The sequence below is a fragment of the Falco naumanni genome, chromosome 4 (assembly GCF_017639655.2).
Source record: "Falco naumanni isolate bFalNau1 chromosome 4, bFalNau1.pat, whole genome shotgun sequence".
In the NCBI taxonomy this organism is placed as follows: Eukaryota; Metazoa; Chordata; class Aves; order Falconiformes; family Falconidae; genus Falco; species Falco naumanni.
The window spans coordinates 74,674,933-74,690,560 of NC_054057.1; the positions used below are offsets into that span (position 1 = coordinate 74,674,933).

A 15,628-nucleotide genomic window follows, 5' to 3' on the forward strand; every position below is an offset into this window, starting at 1 on the left:
ATGGATCAATTACTGTTGCATTCCCCTGCCTGACCTTCCTTAACAGATCTTGTCCGCTAGAACATCTGTTCAAGCCCAAAATGTGAAAGTCATCCTTTGCATCCAATATGGCCACTTATTCCCTTTAAAACAAAAAAAAATATTCAGCTTGCCTGTAATTTTGCCCCTCCTACTTAGTCTCTTTTGCAGAGATGGAGTCATCTCCTCCCACACTGACACTGTTTACAGCTTTGTATTTAAAACAGTTGGCATGTAAATCATGATTCTTTTACAAATTATTATCTCCAGACCCTTCCAGCAAGTTGCAGGCTTTAAAAAAACCCCACAAAACAACACAAGAAAAACAAACCATAAAAAATGTAAAAAAGAAACTCACTCCTTTTCAAAAATTGTGCATGATTTGTGATTAAATTGCACCATTGCTCTTTATGGGAATTTTTTAATATGCTTACATTTATATATTTTAAACACTGTAAGACCTACTTCTAGCATGGCTGGAAACTTAAACGCTCCTTGAAAGCTTGACCCAGCCTTCTCCGTCCACAATCACTCCAGTAACAGGCTGCCCCGCAGAGAGAAGGATGGTGCACATCTACACTCAAAAGTGTGCTGTGGAGTCTGGAATACCTGTACCTACCCACGCTGTGAGAAGCAAGTATGCTTTGCACTCCTATGCTGCCAACTACAGTGGCAGAACATGTTTTTAAGTAAGTGCTCAGCATTCACACGATTGCTTCATCACCATACTATATGCATTCTGACATCATTTGTGGCATGCATTATATGGATGCTTATCAGACCACACGGAAAGCTGAGTTTGGGGTCATTCAAAACCCACTCCAGCATGAGTGTTTCAGGCAAGACAGGCACGTTATTTTCAAAGAGCTGTGAGGCCACTTAGGAAATCAGTGGCCAGGCCTGCAGGGCTCATGGTGGTGAATAAAACCAGGTACCTACAAGCACAAATTCGATGCAGTAGCTTTAGCACATCGGTAGACAAAGCATCCAAGAAGGCTGAAACTGTCTAGGCGCTTGTCCTAGATGGTCTTCTGAAGCAGCTGCTTTTAGCTTTTCCTTCACTTACTCAGACAGCCATGTTTGTGCTTTTGCACTGTACAGACCATCATTCAGCATTTAAACAGCAATTTTAACATCCACCCAAGATGGTCCCAGAGCAGAAAATCAGGGACTAGGCAGTAAACAAATCATCCTGAGCTAGCAGCGTGCCTCCACATTGCATACTAGCTGTTTAGGAACAGTGTACCTACCCTTCTGCAGCGCAACAGTAAAACACCCCATGTTTTAGAAAACACATACCATGGCTGACCCTTACCAACAGATTTCATTTTGGACTTGGATCATTTTAACAAGTACCACCACAAATTTTATCAAATTCTAGCTGTAGTCAGGTCAGTCCTGTACTTTGCTGTAGTTTCATGGTGCTCCAGCTGCAGCTTACTTTGCTGCCTGACATTAAGAAGGCATCTTCACTTTCTCTCAGAACAGCAGCCTTAGCTTTACTGCTTTGTTTGATCCATCCTCTCTCCCTTCTGTTCCACGGACAGGCAGCTCAGTAATACTGCTCCACTCGGTACATTCGTCTTCCTTCACTACTTGAAACAAAAGCGTTCCTACCCCTCACTGTCACACCTGTACCTCTGCATGGCCACACACCGGACAGCACAGACGGGCTTATTTGTACAGATACCCACGGACTGCTCTTGAGATGTATTTTCCTGCCTTATTTGCTATACCATCCTTGAAAGACAAGAGAGAGCTGGAAAGCTGGTGCCTGAGGGATGCCAAATATATTCTTTTGATTCTTCTAAGAGAAAGAATCAAAAAGTATCGCCAGCAACTTGAATGCAGTCAAACCACACAGAGTGTGTATTTTGGGGAGGTATAAAGATGGCTACAGCTGCCTTCTGTAGTTAAAGAGTCCTGGCTTGCTCTCTAAGGAGCTCGCTTAACTTTGGACCGTATTTTTGGGCCAGCCTTCCAGCTGATCTCATTTGCGATCCAGTGTTTTCACTCCAAAACTTAACACCAGGCACAGACACAGGGTAAAGGTGCCCCACTCATGCTCTCCCAATCCCCACAACAAACACACAAGCAGCAAAAATGGAGCAGCATGGGAATCGCCCCCTACCAACTTTGTCAACTCAATCTCAAACCTATGTTAAAGAGATGCTCTCAGGACTAAACACACTGAAGTCTAAGGACAGTGGCCTGCAGATGACCACCCGTGGCTTGGACATTTTTGCCCAGCTCGGGCAACCTGGGATGAGGCATTCTTAGCAGAAGTGAAAATAGAGAATAGACATCTGTTGTTTGGGAAATCTGTTCTGAGCTGGAAGATGGAGAGTAACAGCAAAGCTTTAAAGCAATACACATTGTTTCACAGATTTCCTTGTCAAGAGATCTTGTGAGAGGTGTGAACATAACAAAATGTCACCATTTCTCTAAGCTGAATCCATACAAATCGTTGCCCTCAGTTCTACATATAGGATTCTAGAGCAAGCAGATAAAATGCAAACTCATTGCCTACTGGAGCATCTTCTCCCACCACACGACCAATGCTGTTATCTTTTGGGGGGGTGATGGCTGTTATGCACTCATATGAAAAGGTTTACAGGTACATGACCTGCACGACAGAGGAATGGCAGAAATAGGCTGCAGCAAAAGCAGGAAATCACAGAATTTACAGCAGCTGCATAAAGCATATTCTTTATTCCCTGATAAAATAAAGACCATTGAAAAAGCAGCATTGACCTCTCGGTCCTGAAATATAAAAAAGAATTTATTTGAAACCACCTTTAAAAACCATTCACCTTACTTTAGCGATTGCTTGTCAATTGGCAAGGCATTTCACTCTGTAAATTTTTTCATTCCTCAAAATACATGTTGTCACTATATGTATATATACAGAAATATATATACAAACATATAAAGCAGTGCAAAAACAAACCTGTAAGGTTTCCCCATCCACACATCGCTCCCTGGTTTGCACAGTCTATGCTGCTTGGCTTTGAAACAAAAGCTCACCTTAGGTTTTTCTGCATGTTTGAGAGTCTTTGTCAAGTCACCGGCATTCTCGACTGACGATGCTCCCTGTATCCTGGCTCCATCCCCAGACTCCAAGCCAGAAAGCAACGCTTGCGAACAGCTGCAGTGGGGCTCCTTCACCTTCTGACCAGAGATCAGATAGGTCTTCAAACCTACAGAAAAAAAGAAGAGTGAGAACTGCAGAAAGAAAAAAACCCACGCTCCCTTGGACTTCTCAGATATGAAATACAGGAACTATCAAAGCATTATCAAGGCTTGGGAATACAGCACACCGAAAAAGACAGCGGCTGGGAACAATCACCAGGAATACGAAGATGCTCTGTGTAAAGTGGCAATTAGGATTGTCCAGCACCTGCTGTCCCGAACACAAGAGGATACTCTAATACAGAGCAACAGCCAGGACTGACATGTACTTTCTTTATTCCATTTTCACTCATACATTTCTAAAAAATAGAACCAAGACCTTCTGTACTTGCTTCCAAGTTGTAATTTGAGCTCTCATGTTAACTCTTTACTTCTGGAAAGCATTTGCAGGCTGTTTTTCAGTGATACGTGTGTTAATATTCTACTTCTGAAAAATCAGCACGTATTCCTCCACTTGCCAGAGAGATGTCGTGAAGATTGCCTAATGCTGGTAGCACATTGAGAAAGGAAGTGTGTTTAAGTGCTAGAAATTCTGATGGGTTTTCATAGTTAGAGCAGACTTCACAATTTTAAAGAACAAAATCAATCTTTCTCTCTTGCACGTACACCCACACACGCCCTCTGCAACTGTTGTATGAATTGAAGCATAATTGGAAAGCAGATCCAATACTAAAGGCCAGGCTGGTAAATACCATGTTGTATCAAGCTGAGCTGTATCAAAAACCTGTTCAAAACATAAAATATCTGAATTTTGTTTAGAATATTGCTTATTTTACTTCCTTGGAACTTTGCGTTATAATGTTCTGGGTTATTTCTAGGCAAAAAGACTAAGAAGGAGCTACTAATCACACTGCTTTCTGCATTCAAAGGAGTTAATTTTATTGCCACTGTATGGGAAATCTCCCACTCAGCAAGGAAGGTCACTGATGTGCTCCAAAAAGCGTGGAGGTCAGCTCACAGAACTGGAAAGCCCTTGTTATTTTGTGGTACCAGAGACTGTTGTTCCATGCGATTCTGCTGCCAGCCTCTCGCTGCCCGAGACTCACGGGGTGGCTGCTGGCTTTCTATCTGGGTCAGCTGTGCATCACCCCCCTCCCTTTTTCTGATACTTGTCACCAGTTGCAGCCAGACACATGACTGTCACAGCCATCAGCTGTACTCCTTTGCCTCCATCCATTGGACGAAAGCTGCGAAGAAGAATGTCAAGTTGCAGCCGTTGGAAGAGGGCAGGTTTCTGTCCCTTATGGATACGGTCAATGGCTTATAACCTTCTTTACAGAAGGAAAATCACATGCTCTAAACCTTTTTTTGTGTGTCTGTAATATGCAACACAGCCAGTACTTCCAATAAAAATAAGTTAGACACGGTAATAGCGATTTTGCAGTTTCTCTGTTTATTCTACTAGTAACTTAAGCTCCCAAACACTTCTATGACCAACGCAGAAAGCCGCATCCCTATCAAACATTTCAACCTTGGGCTCAAAAGCTGCTGGGAAAGCTACAGTGCTCTCACATAGTGCTCCAAACCAGAGTGCTCGCTTGCGTATTTGAGATGTTATGCTATAGCCAATCTTTATTTTTATATCGTTTATAGTAGCACTTGGATTTTATTTGGCAGTGCTGCTTAATAAAATCCTGAGCTGCTGCTGGCTTCCAGATGTAGGGCTGGTTCTTTAAAACTTATATTGACGAGGGCTATCATTTAAGGAATTCACCACAATCAGCTTACAATTATATGTTTACTGTGGTAAAAGCTGGAACATTAAGTTTACTGCTCCTATTTTTAAAAGCTACCTTAAAGCAATGGGATTATATTATCACTCCTATTATTCCTCTATTTTTTTCCTAAACGAACATTTTCTTTGGGTTTTTTTGTATTTTTGAAAAGGCACTTTTTATATCTTACTGTGCTGTGTAGCATAGTTATTTTGTCGGTCTGTTGTATGCAGTAAAATTATCTCCCGTTTGAGCTCCACACTGAGGAAAAAGGGAAAAGGCCACAGTACACCAGTAATTGAAAACGTGTTTGTGAAAGCAGAACGCACCCTCACCCCAACCTGAAAGTGCACCAGGATGCAGCTTCTCCACCCCAGCCCACCCCTCATCCTTCCCATCCATAGCAGATGCCCCAGCCCACCACCACTGCCGCCATCGACAGCCGCTCGCACCTGCTCTGCCCCACAGGCTTGAGCTGCAGGGTTTGCAGTTGGCTAAAACGGCTGGTCGTTGGCACCAAGAACTGTAAAAATCTCCTGATTAACCTCCTCACGCTCGCCAGCCCTGCCACGTCCGCTGAACAAGAAGTGTTACTTGAAATGGGTAATTCTAAAGTGGACAAAGAAAAGCCAGTACCCTGCAGATCACAGCACACGTTTAGTAAAAAGTCAGCAGGGCTATTCCTAGCGCTGAATGTAAGGTCAGGGTCTCAGGAGAGTAAATAAGGTTATTTTTGGAAAGTCTTTGGAAATTAGGAGGTGTAAAAAATCTTTCATCTTCACAGAACTTTACTAATGTTGTCTACCTAATACTTTGTTATTAAATCCTTCTCACGACAAGGAAAATTCGATTTGCTTGAGTATTCCTTGCAACTCTCTGACACTTCACAAAGCAACTCCTACGTTCAGTCTGAAATATTTTGGTAAAAAAAAAGGTCATTAATTCAGTAGAAGTGTATCGATGTAACTAAAACGTATTATACAAGAACAGCATTCTTTCTCTTTCTCCATCTCCAGTGAATTAGTATAATCAACACTGTCACTTTCCATACAAACGGTGTACGGAGTGAAAAGCATTCACACCACCATGCAGCACGTTCAAATCATTTAAGTAATGCAACAATATGAAATGAATCAGCCAACAATGGAGGAGCTGCTATCTTATGTGAAAATCAGCAAACAGGGTGCAATTTTTGGCGTGTGTTGCTGTGCAACGATGGAACTCGAGACACGGCAATGAGGAAAGTGCTACGAGATGCTTATACTGTTATTTATAAAGGTAAAGCTCTCACCCTTTATTCCCCTCCTGCCATTCTCAGTCTTATACTCACTTCCCCCACATTTATTCAAAATAAATGCTGAAAAATAACACAACCTCAAACTGCCTGATAGCCAGTCTGCACTCTGGCAGGCTTTACCCTGCAGCACATTTCTGCTTTTCCCAGAGATGGCTCTTGGAAGCAAAGAAAGGGAACTGGCTACAACCACCCTCTCCCCAACGTACCAATTTAACATATATGGTATTTTCTGCCCTGGCAAAAAAAGGGGCTACATCGTTTATCTTTGAGAAACACAAGCTACTTCCTTCGCTTGTCTTCAAGTTCTAAAAATCTCTAGGCGCTGTAACAGCTCTTGCACGCTGAGCCAAAACACTCGCTTCTTGAATTCAACCATTTTGAATATTGACATGGCAGTGTCGGTAAAGTGTATTTTTGACAAGATATTTGACAGGTAAGATCTTCATGGAACTACAGTGGGTTTGTTAGTCCTACCACTGAATTTTAGAAACATTACAACATTTCTGTACTTGGTTCCTTTCTTCAGTTAGCTTTTCCTTTTATCAGTGGCATTTCTCTGAACTTAGGAAAACAGAAAACCATTCCCAACACTAAAAAACACTCCTAATAATAATAATAATAATTAAAAAATCATACGCATGCACTCCCACACAAATTATTTTCTGTATGCACAAAAATAAACAAAAGTATAAATAAGGCTGTATATAAACATCCCAGTCTTCAACCTGGGTTTGGTAGCGTGAGAAAACCCTGCCGCTGCAGAGCATGTGGGAAGGTCGGTGCGGCTGGGGCGTGCTGCCCCCCTGCCTGTGCCCTGCCAGCCCCCCGCAGCCCCCCGGCGGGCAGCCCGCACCGCCTCTGCCGGAGCTGTGTCTGCAGGGAAAAACCTTCTCAGGCAATTAGTGGAAAGCCACTTACTGGGAAGGACTGGAGAAAGGGAGAGAAAAGGTCACCTGGCCCTTCAAGTCCTTATTTATTTATTTCCTTTATTTCAGCTCATTTATCCTCATGATTTCACACAGAAGTTGCTGTTATGCCAATCTAATCCGTATTTTACACTAGTAGAGGGCATTCCTGCATGCATCTTTTAAATATGGGATGTCTTCTCCTACAGAAGATCTCAAGAGATGGGGGATTAATACAAATACTGATAAGCAATTCCTTGGTAAAATAAGATTCCAGTTTTGATTTTTGATGCTTCACCTGTATGGAATTAAAACTTTTTAGCCCACTGTTGATAGCAGACAGGAAAATTACTTTCTCTCTGGTAAACTGAACATGTCATACTTCTCATGTCTCTATTTAATGAACTCCAAATGCTTTCAAAACCCTTTCAGCACTGAGAGACACCAAAACCCGATGGCAATATTTCAGTCATGGTCTTACTGATTCATTTAATAAAAATATAATCCCAGCCTTATCACATATCCCTGTTCCTCCCTCCCTGAATCGCTTCCCCTTTTTAGTTGCAGTACAGGGAAACAGCCTTTAACTAACAGGTGACCTTCCTTTTCAGAATAACTGCTTCCCAATATACAGCCCTCTGTTTTGGAAGACTAATAATATTCCTTGCATTGATGTAATAAAATCTAAATGGTACTGATTATGCCCCTTTTACCAAATAGCTTTGTATTAATGCTTCTTCACTGTTTATCTTTCCATCATTTCCCTTAGATTCTACACACTTGAATCATTTAATCATATCTCTTTCCAAATAATTAAGTATAGATTTACAAAAGTAAATAAGCTCTATTTTCACAACCCTCTACTTTTGCAGTATCTTACCTCACAAAACTGGAATTTGCATGAAAACCATTTCATCGTGAGAACTGCAGTGACTGTCACTCCCACGTGAGGGCAAGAATTACTTTCTAGCTAGAAAGTGATTTTAATCACCTGCTGCAATTTGCTGTGATGAACAATGTTAGCTATTATCTTTCAATAATTTAATATCTCGTTCTATATAACTCTGATATAAGAAACTGGTAGTGGTATAACAAGGTCTTAAAAAAAAAAAAAAAAGCTTTGCAGTTCAGGACTGGCTTTAGCTCCTGTCTTTCTGAACTGATGGATGGTAACTCACTTTTAGGTTATGCTTCTCTGCAATCCATCAGCTCTTGCTTTCTCTTTTTAGAACTACAATAAAAAGCTTTCTCCACGCCTTTTAAAGACATCATCTTTGCACTTTGCCAAAAATCTGGAAGTGAAAATACTGGTATTCAGCCACTGCCACTCCAGGGAAAGGGAACAGAGACTACAGTTAGGTTTCCTCATACAAAAAAATATGCTGCTATACAATTTCAGTAGATTCTGACTTGCTCTGTAAAATAAATTATTAACTGCAATTATTGGAATGTAATATGACAGGTAAATGCCAAAAAAAAAACCCAAAACAAAAAACCACACAAAACAGGGGGGAACACACAACCAGAATTTTTTTTTACTTCTTTTAACTAGTTTCTTCCTGGCATCTCTCTAGCTTCCCATATTGGTTGGTGGTTTTTTTTCTCCCTTGTCAAAGCTTAAAAAATTTTTCACGTACTAACCTAGCCAAATGTTTATGCAAGAATATAGTATATACCATTATTCCAGGAGCATCGGTATCCTTTGGGTCCAAGTTGTTGCTGAATCTAAAGACAATTTTCAGTAGCAAATACTCTCCCTCATTCTTAAAACTCAATAGTTGCCAAATCTGTATTTATAGGGACTATTTTCTCACTTTATTAGACCCATTCTGATAAAAAAAACCCAAACCTCAAAAGACAGTCCATGCAAACCTCTTCCTCCTCCCCAGCGCAACGCTCTCATCTATTGAGCCGGGAACTGGTAGTTCTCACCACAACAAGAAACCTCAGAACCAGAAGAGCGCAGCAGGGCCACCGACTGCCGCAGCACTGCGCGCCGCTCCCCAGAGCAGCAACCGCCCGCAATACACAACTAGCACGTGAAATGCTGCTCAAAATACATAAACATTCTGAAGGACAGAAACTTTCACTTTGTATTTCGCTATTGAGGAAATCTGAAAACGGACGAATTAGAAATTCAAAATCCTTTTCCTAGCTGGACTCCGTAGCTAACATAATACAGATCAACTGAGGCATCCTCAAAGGGGTACTCAGTAACCAAGCTGAATGTGGTGCCAAGAAATGTGCAACTACATGTAAACAGGGGTTGTTACTTCCACCATAATAATTTTTTCCCTATTCCGCAACATTTGTCAAAAGATTAGTTACACCTAAAAAATAACTTCAGAAAGTTTTCCCCCTTGAAGCTTCTGATGATTTCATGATTCAAGTACTTGTGTACACAGAAATGAAGAGAGAAGCAAAAACTCAGAGGAACATCCCTACCTGGGCAACAGCACCTGATAAATACAAACTGGATGATCAAAGGGGTTGTGGTATCCCTGCAAAACACCTTTCAGTCAAGGGAACTGTCATAGTTGTGACAGCAGAAATGCAATGCTGTAGTCCTCGTCACCACTCAGGGAAGTCCCTCTGACTTTAAAGCTCAGCTTTAGGCTTTTGGCTTTCAGAAATACAGGCATGTAACGGCCTACAGGTACATTTTTAATTTCAAGGAAGCAACTGCATTGTAATTAGATTGCCTGGAGAGAAAATTACAGTTAAGCATATCCGCAACTGGGATAAAATAGTAATAATAATACAAAAATAATCAATTTCTGCTTGAATCTCTGAAGCAGCCTGGAGTCTGGAGGACTCTGCAGTGCCAAAGGCCGTGCTAAGAGGCCACGGACAGGACAACCCCCGAAGAGGCACAGGCGGACAATCAAACATCTGCCTGCCCATGCTGAACAGAGGAGAATGCAGAGCTTCCACGGCAGAACCCTACAGGCTCCCCCCAAGGCATCATACCCAGGATGCAGAGTTACTGGCCTGATCTTAACTGCAAGAGGAGAGGCTTTTCCAGCAAGTTTACAAGATGCTCCAAGAGTGGAAACAATTGCCTAACCCAGGCTGCCAGCTGTGCCCGATGGGCTGTGCCAAACAGTGTTTATCTGATTTCCTGAAGGAACTACCAGCAGCTGTGGTTAAACAACAGTAGATGCAGCATCTAAAAACCTGCTGCTCTCCCTCACTCCTCAGGAAAGATCAGAGAGAAAAGAAGGAGCACTTAACTTGAGATTTTGTCTTTACATTTAATCTTTACTCCAGCCGCAAGGCTATAACAGGTCCCACCTCACACATACCCATGGGGCACCACTTTCGCTTGCTTCTGACTACAAACTCACAGTTCCCTCATTTTTACTTTTTCTAGACCTTCTCCTTTTTCACCACCACCCCAGATAAACTAAACAAGATTTCCACAACCATGCAGCAAATGCACATTTACTTCATACTTTTAGACAACTTCCCCAGCACAACCGAGAATTACTTCTCTTTCAGGCACAGCATCCCTCTTGCCATCCTTCCTCCGGGTGCTAGGGGCAGCCCGACAGACTGCACCTCATCCCCAGCACACCACTGCAAATCCTGCAGGAAAGGTCAGTGCTGTGAGGTCTATCGGTCACAGGCTTGCTCCTTGCGGACCACAGCCAGAGGTGTCCTCCGCTGCACAGTCCCTTTTCCCTTCCCATCCTCACGTCTGAAAGCAATCTGGTCCCTGCAGAGCCAAAGCCAACAGATTTCTTCACATACAATTAAGGAAGACTTTTCTGTTAATTCTTACAACCCCTACAAAACGCTTGCAAATTTCTACAGCTTCTGCATGATGCATGGTTTATGTGTAACTTTATACACCACAGCAGTTTACTGAACACTTAAATATTATGAAATACAATGTAAAGATCCCCACATTACGGTATACATCCTTCTTGAAAAACAGTGGTGGAAGTGCCAGGCAAGTCAGATGCAACACATCCTACCAGTCTGGTAAATGGCTACGTAGAATGACATTAAAAAAAAAAAAATTCATAAGGTTTGGGTTTTTTTTTTTTTTAAGCCTAAAAATACTCTTAAGTATCATCCTGCTGTTTTCCTGAATTTCAGCTTTTTATCTCCAGGTATTTCAGCAATATAGCTGGAAACCAAAAGCACATCACAGTCTTCAATATCAACAGGCATTTTCTGTCACTCACATTGTAGGACTGTGCAAGACAACACTGGATGACTTTACAAAAAAAAAAATCAAAGCAATTTTCTTCAACCTGCAAAGCTGCATTTCTGATGAAGCAAGTCCCCCCCTCTAATCCATACAAACCACTTCCAGCTTAGTGGAAACAAAAGCACATAACTCAAAAAGCCTGGATGCAAATGAACAGCCTACCTGGAAAAGCACTTTGAATGTATGGAGCAACATTTCCTGTGGCTAAAATGAGAAAGGGAATTTACGAGCCAACTTGTTATCTTAGGTCTCTGGAAAGCAGAAACAATGATAATAAGAAACAGAACTTTATAAACTGGAAACACAAAAGAAACTCTAAAAAAAAAATAAAACCCCAAACCTATCTTTGTAATCTCTAAAGAAGAACTGCAAAAAGCCAGAGAAACCAGAGGCATCTTCTGTGTTATGGAAAGCCACTGTTTTTCTTATGCCTCCTTTGTCAAGCAAAACACTTACTTTTGATCAGCTAACAGACAACAGTGGGTTTGGAAAATGCTGATCAACAACATATGTGTAATTTTGGTATTCAACATCTGACAGTTTTAAGGGGGAACCCTGTACCCAAACCCACAATCTACATTTACAGCTAAACTGCAGAAATACAGCTGCAGGCTGCTAGTTTACCCTCCTTCGGTCTCTTTCATTTCTTCTCACCTGTATAGGATTAAAAAAAAAAAAAAAAAAAAAACACCAAAAAAAACCCAAAAACATGGGGAAGAAAAAGGCCTAGGCAAATCCAGCACAGACAAACAGCTCAAACACAAAGGTCTAGCTACCACTGTTAGCTCAGGAATATATTTACATATGTATTTTTAAACTCTACCAGCAAAATAAAAGATGGGCTGATGAGCAATACTGATCCCTATCCTGGGGTTTACAACTACCCTTATTTAATTTCTGCTCCGCCAACTTTGCCTGTGTGCCACCGACCGCAGCCTGAGAGCCAGCTGCAGAGAAGCTGTCCTCTGGGATGACTCTCTGGGTTTTGAACTCATTTTTTCCCATCATTACAACTCATGGCTTGACACCTTAATAGGAAAGAAAAGTAGGTTTGAGTCAAAAGGTAAGCCTGGGATTTTTCAGTCTTGCCAGGGGAAGCAGCGTGCTCTGCAAGGGAAGCTTGAAGTCCAGCAGATTTATTAACATGCTGTGGATAAAAGATTATCTCTATCCTAAGGGTTCCTCACAAAACCTAAGAGATATATGATGTTCCTACATTTAAAGCAAAAAGAGGGCCTAATTCCACCTCTAGGACATTTGGGATTAACTGGTAAAGATACTCTCTGGCTTTCACTCACACTACTCAATCCGTCTGTAAACTCTCCTGCAGTCCTGCTCATGAAAACAAATTCCACGATGCAATTACATGAGTGAAAAAGCATCTGCTATAATCTTATTGCCATTATTTTTCATGTTTATTGACTATCCCTTTTCCCTCTGTGCTAATTTTAACACCTGGGAAGGAATAAGTGTGATGAGAGAAAATGAAATTTTTGAGCAATGCAGCTGCCAAAACAAGTCAACCAAGCACATGGGGCACTGCATTTTCAGGGGGTTCAAACATCTTTGAAAATTTTAAGTCTTGTCACAGAATACCTTTTCTGGAAATACACCTAAAGAATAACAAATTAGAAATTGACTCTAACTATGAACACAGCCCTTTTAGAAATTCAGATTTGCTTCACTGGCTGGATTGTGAATGAGGTGCCAGCGCTGAAGAAACTGCGGAGGCAGAGGAGAGTACAAGGGATGCTTTGCAGCAGACGTGACAACTAAGCAACCCCAGCACCAGAAAAGCCGCTCTCTAGCACTGCCCTGCTCACGACTACACCTGCTGTAAACTGTGAGCTGTGGTATGGAGACACACAGCCTGCTTTGCATGGCTGCAGTGATGTAAAGCAGATACAAATACATTTTTAGATATACAACATGCCTGTTCTGGCATGCTAGGGACTCTGTTCTTTAAAAAAAATTATAAGGTCACAACACTGTGACATTTGCAGACATCAGAGAGAGATTTCTTCTAGCTTCTTGTTTAGGGTGCAAATGTGGATTTAAGGTTTTTTCCCCCCACCTTCACAATTGACAAGAAAGTGCCTCGAAGTTCAAGAACAGATGGCTAAACCAATAACCAACCTCAACTTCTGCATAGACCTCCATTTTAACAAATGCAGGTCCACGTACTGAGACCCAGGGGTTCCTCTGTAATGCACTTAGATTATGTGCACCCCTGTAGTCACACTAAATTACTGCTAGTGGCTGGGCCACAAAAACGGCATGGAAGTTGGCAAGATGATGGAGGAAGCCTTTGGGAGTAGCTTGCTGTACAGTCTTTTCAATCCAAGCTTTCAGTCAGGCATCTGTCGGCATTTCCCTGGTGAGTTTGCACACATGGGAAGTTCTGACGTTCTGGATCACTCAAAAAGTACAATGATCCTTTGGGGATATGTAGCATATACTTCCAAAACTTCCTTTTATTATAAACAAAAAAGCGTTTCCAACTTAAAACTACATTTTAATGTGGGAGGGAAACAAGTGATCAGGAAACTGCATAGGGTATACCTCCAAGGCAAGGACTTAAAAAAATCTATTTAAACAACAGCATTATAAAACAGAGATTTATGGATAGATAGATGTGGATTTTTCAAGAAAAATTCCACTCCTCTAGATGGGACAATTATACAAAGCCACAAGCATTCCAGAAAGACATCCTACATATTAAATTTTCTTCTGCCCACATACTGGCTGGCACCCTCAGGAACTACGGGTAGCCATAGCAGCCTCTGCTAAACACAGGTGGAATTTAATAAATTGAAGAGAGAGGCTCCAAGTGAAAGTTCTGTCAGCTCTAGGCTCTTGGGGAATGGGAATTTATTCCTTTTAAACCAAAAAGGCACGGACAGATTAAAAGCAGTTAGAAGTTTATTAGAAATCCCACCCAGGAAAATTCCACTCAAGACCAGAAGATGCCACCTATCTTTTCGATTGACATTTTAGAAATGATGAATAGCAAGCGTGCAGGATGCACGAAAGGATTCCAATAAAAAACAATAGTCTCATGCAACTGGAGCCTGCTCCAGCCCTTGGTAACAGAGTGAGCCATTGTGGCTCTCAGTACTAACATTTTTTTAATAGAATCCAGACAAGAGCACTCACCAATTTAAACAAGACTTCAGAAGTCTATTTTGTTATACTGGTGCAATCTCTCTGTGTTGACAGGACTACAATCAGGCAAATTCTTTCCTTCTTGCATAATGCAGGTAGTCTGGATTTGACATGCTAAATCAGCATTTTATTTAAACCTGGGCAATCCCACAGGCTAATTATGCCCTTGCGCAGAGCCGTGCAACTGCACTGCTCTCTACGGACTTGCAGCAAGTAAACCTAAATCAGTCAAGAAGTGTGTACAAACCTACTATCAGTTGGTGGGCTCTGCATGCGGAACTTTTTTTGGTTGGTCATTGTTAAAATTCAGTCTGACATTTAAAAGGTAAAGTAAAAAACAGACATCATACTGTCATCAGCAGTTTTCAATTTTTTTTTTTTCCAAGCAACTGATCAGATAATATTGAAAACACACGTCACGTCAAAATGAAAATCTCAGGCATCTTTTGACCACATAGAAGAAAACTCTTAACTCACGTTTCCAAATATTCATCACATACTGGTAAGAGTGACCCTTCTCATTTAACCTTTCCTCAGTATTGGCTAGCCACACGTGTAACTTGTCACCTCTTCCTATTACAAAAGCAGTAACAAAATAAAAGCAATTATTCGAGAAGGCATGGCAGGGCTTTAGGAAATGCCTGCCACTGGTTCGGCTATCAACTTCACTACAAATCTGGTCAGCTTTGCCCCATGCCTGTTTACTTGCACTGGGGCATCTTTATAAAGATGCACTCTGCAAGTAACCCTAAATACTTAATTAAAAAGAATGAGACAGAAATATTCTCCAGACAACGAGAACGTTTTGTGAAATTTTACCGAAGTACATTCACTGTTACCTCAAGTAACACTTCATTAACTTGATTAGCCCGAGTCATTACTCAGAGAACATAAATTCTTTGTCCTTAAGGGACCAAATTAAAATAAATAAATTTGCATATCATAGATAGTTCTTGCATCAAAAGTAAGAGTTGGGTTTTTTTTAAGTTACATCTCTGTACCAGTTTTCAAAGTAAAGAAAAAGATCATTGGGTTTTTTGCCTGACATCACAGCCTACCAGCACAGTTTGAAAAATTTATGTCAAGTGCTTGTTAAATATATTTTACTATTGTTAAA

General features: G+C 41.2%; 1 protein-coding gene across 3 annotated transcripts in view; it reads right to left on the bottom strand.

The window, feature by feature from the left end:
- ADCY9 (adenylate cyclase 9) overlaps nucleotides 1–15,628 on the bottom strand; it is a 97,490-nt gene that overhangs the window by 45,752 nt on the left and 36,110 nt on the right. For all 3 annotated transcript variants that reach the window (XM_040589106.1, XM_040589103.1, XM_040589104.1), the window contains exon 2: nucleotides 3,046–3,218. In XM_040589106.1, the coding sequence (XP_040445040.1) occupies nucleotides 3,046–3,218 (173 nt within the window). The remainder of the gene's footprint in view (nucleotides 1–3,045; nucleotides 3,219–15,628) is intronic.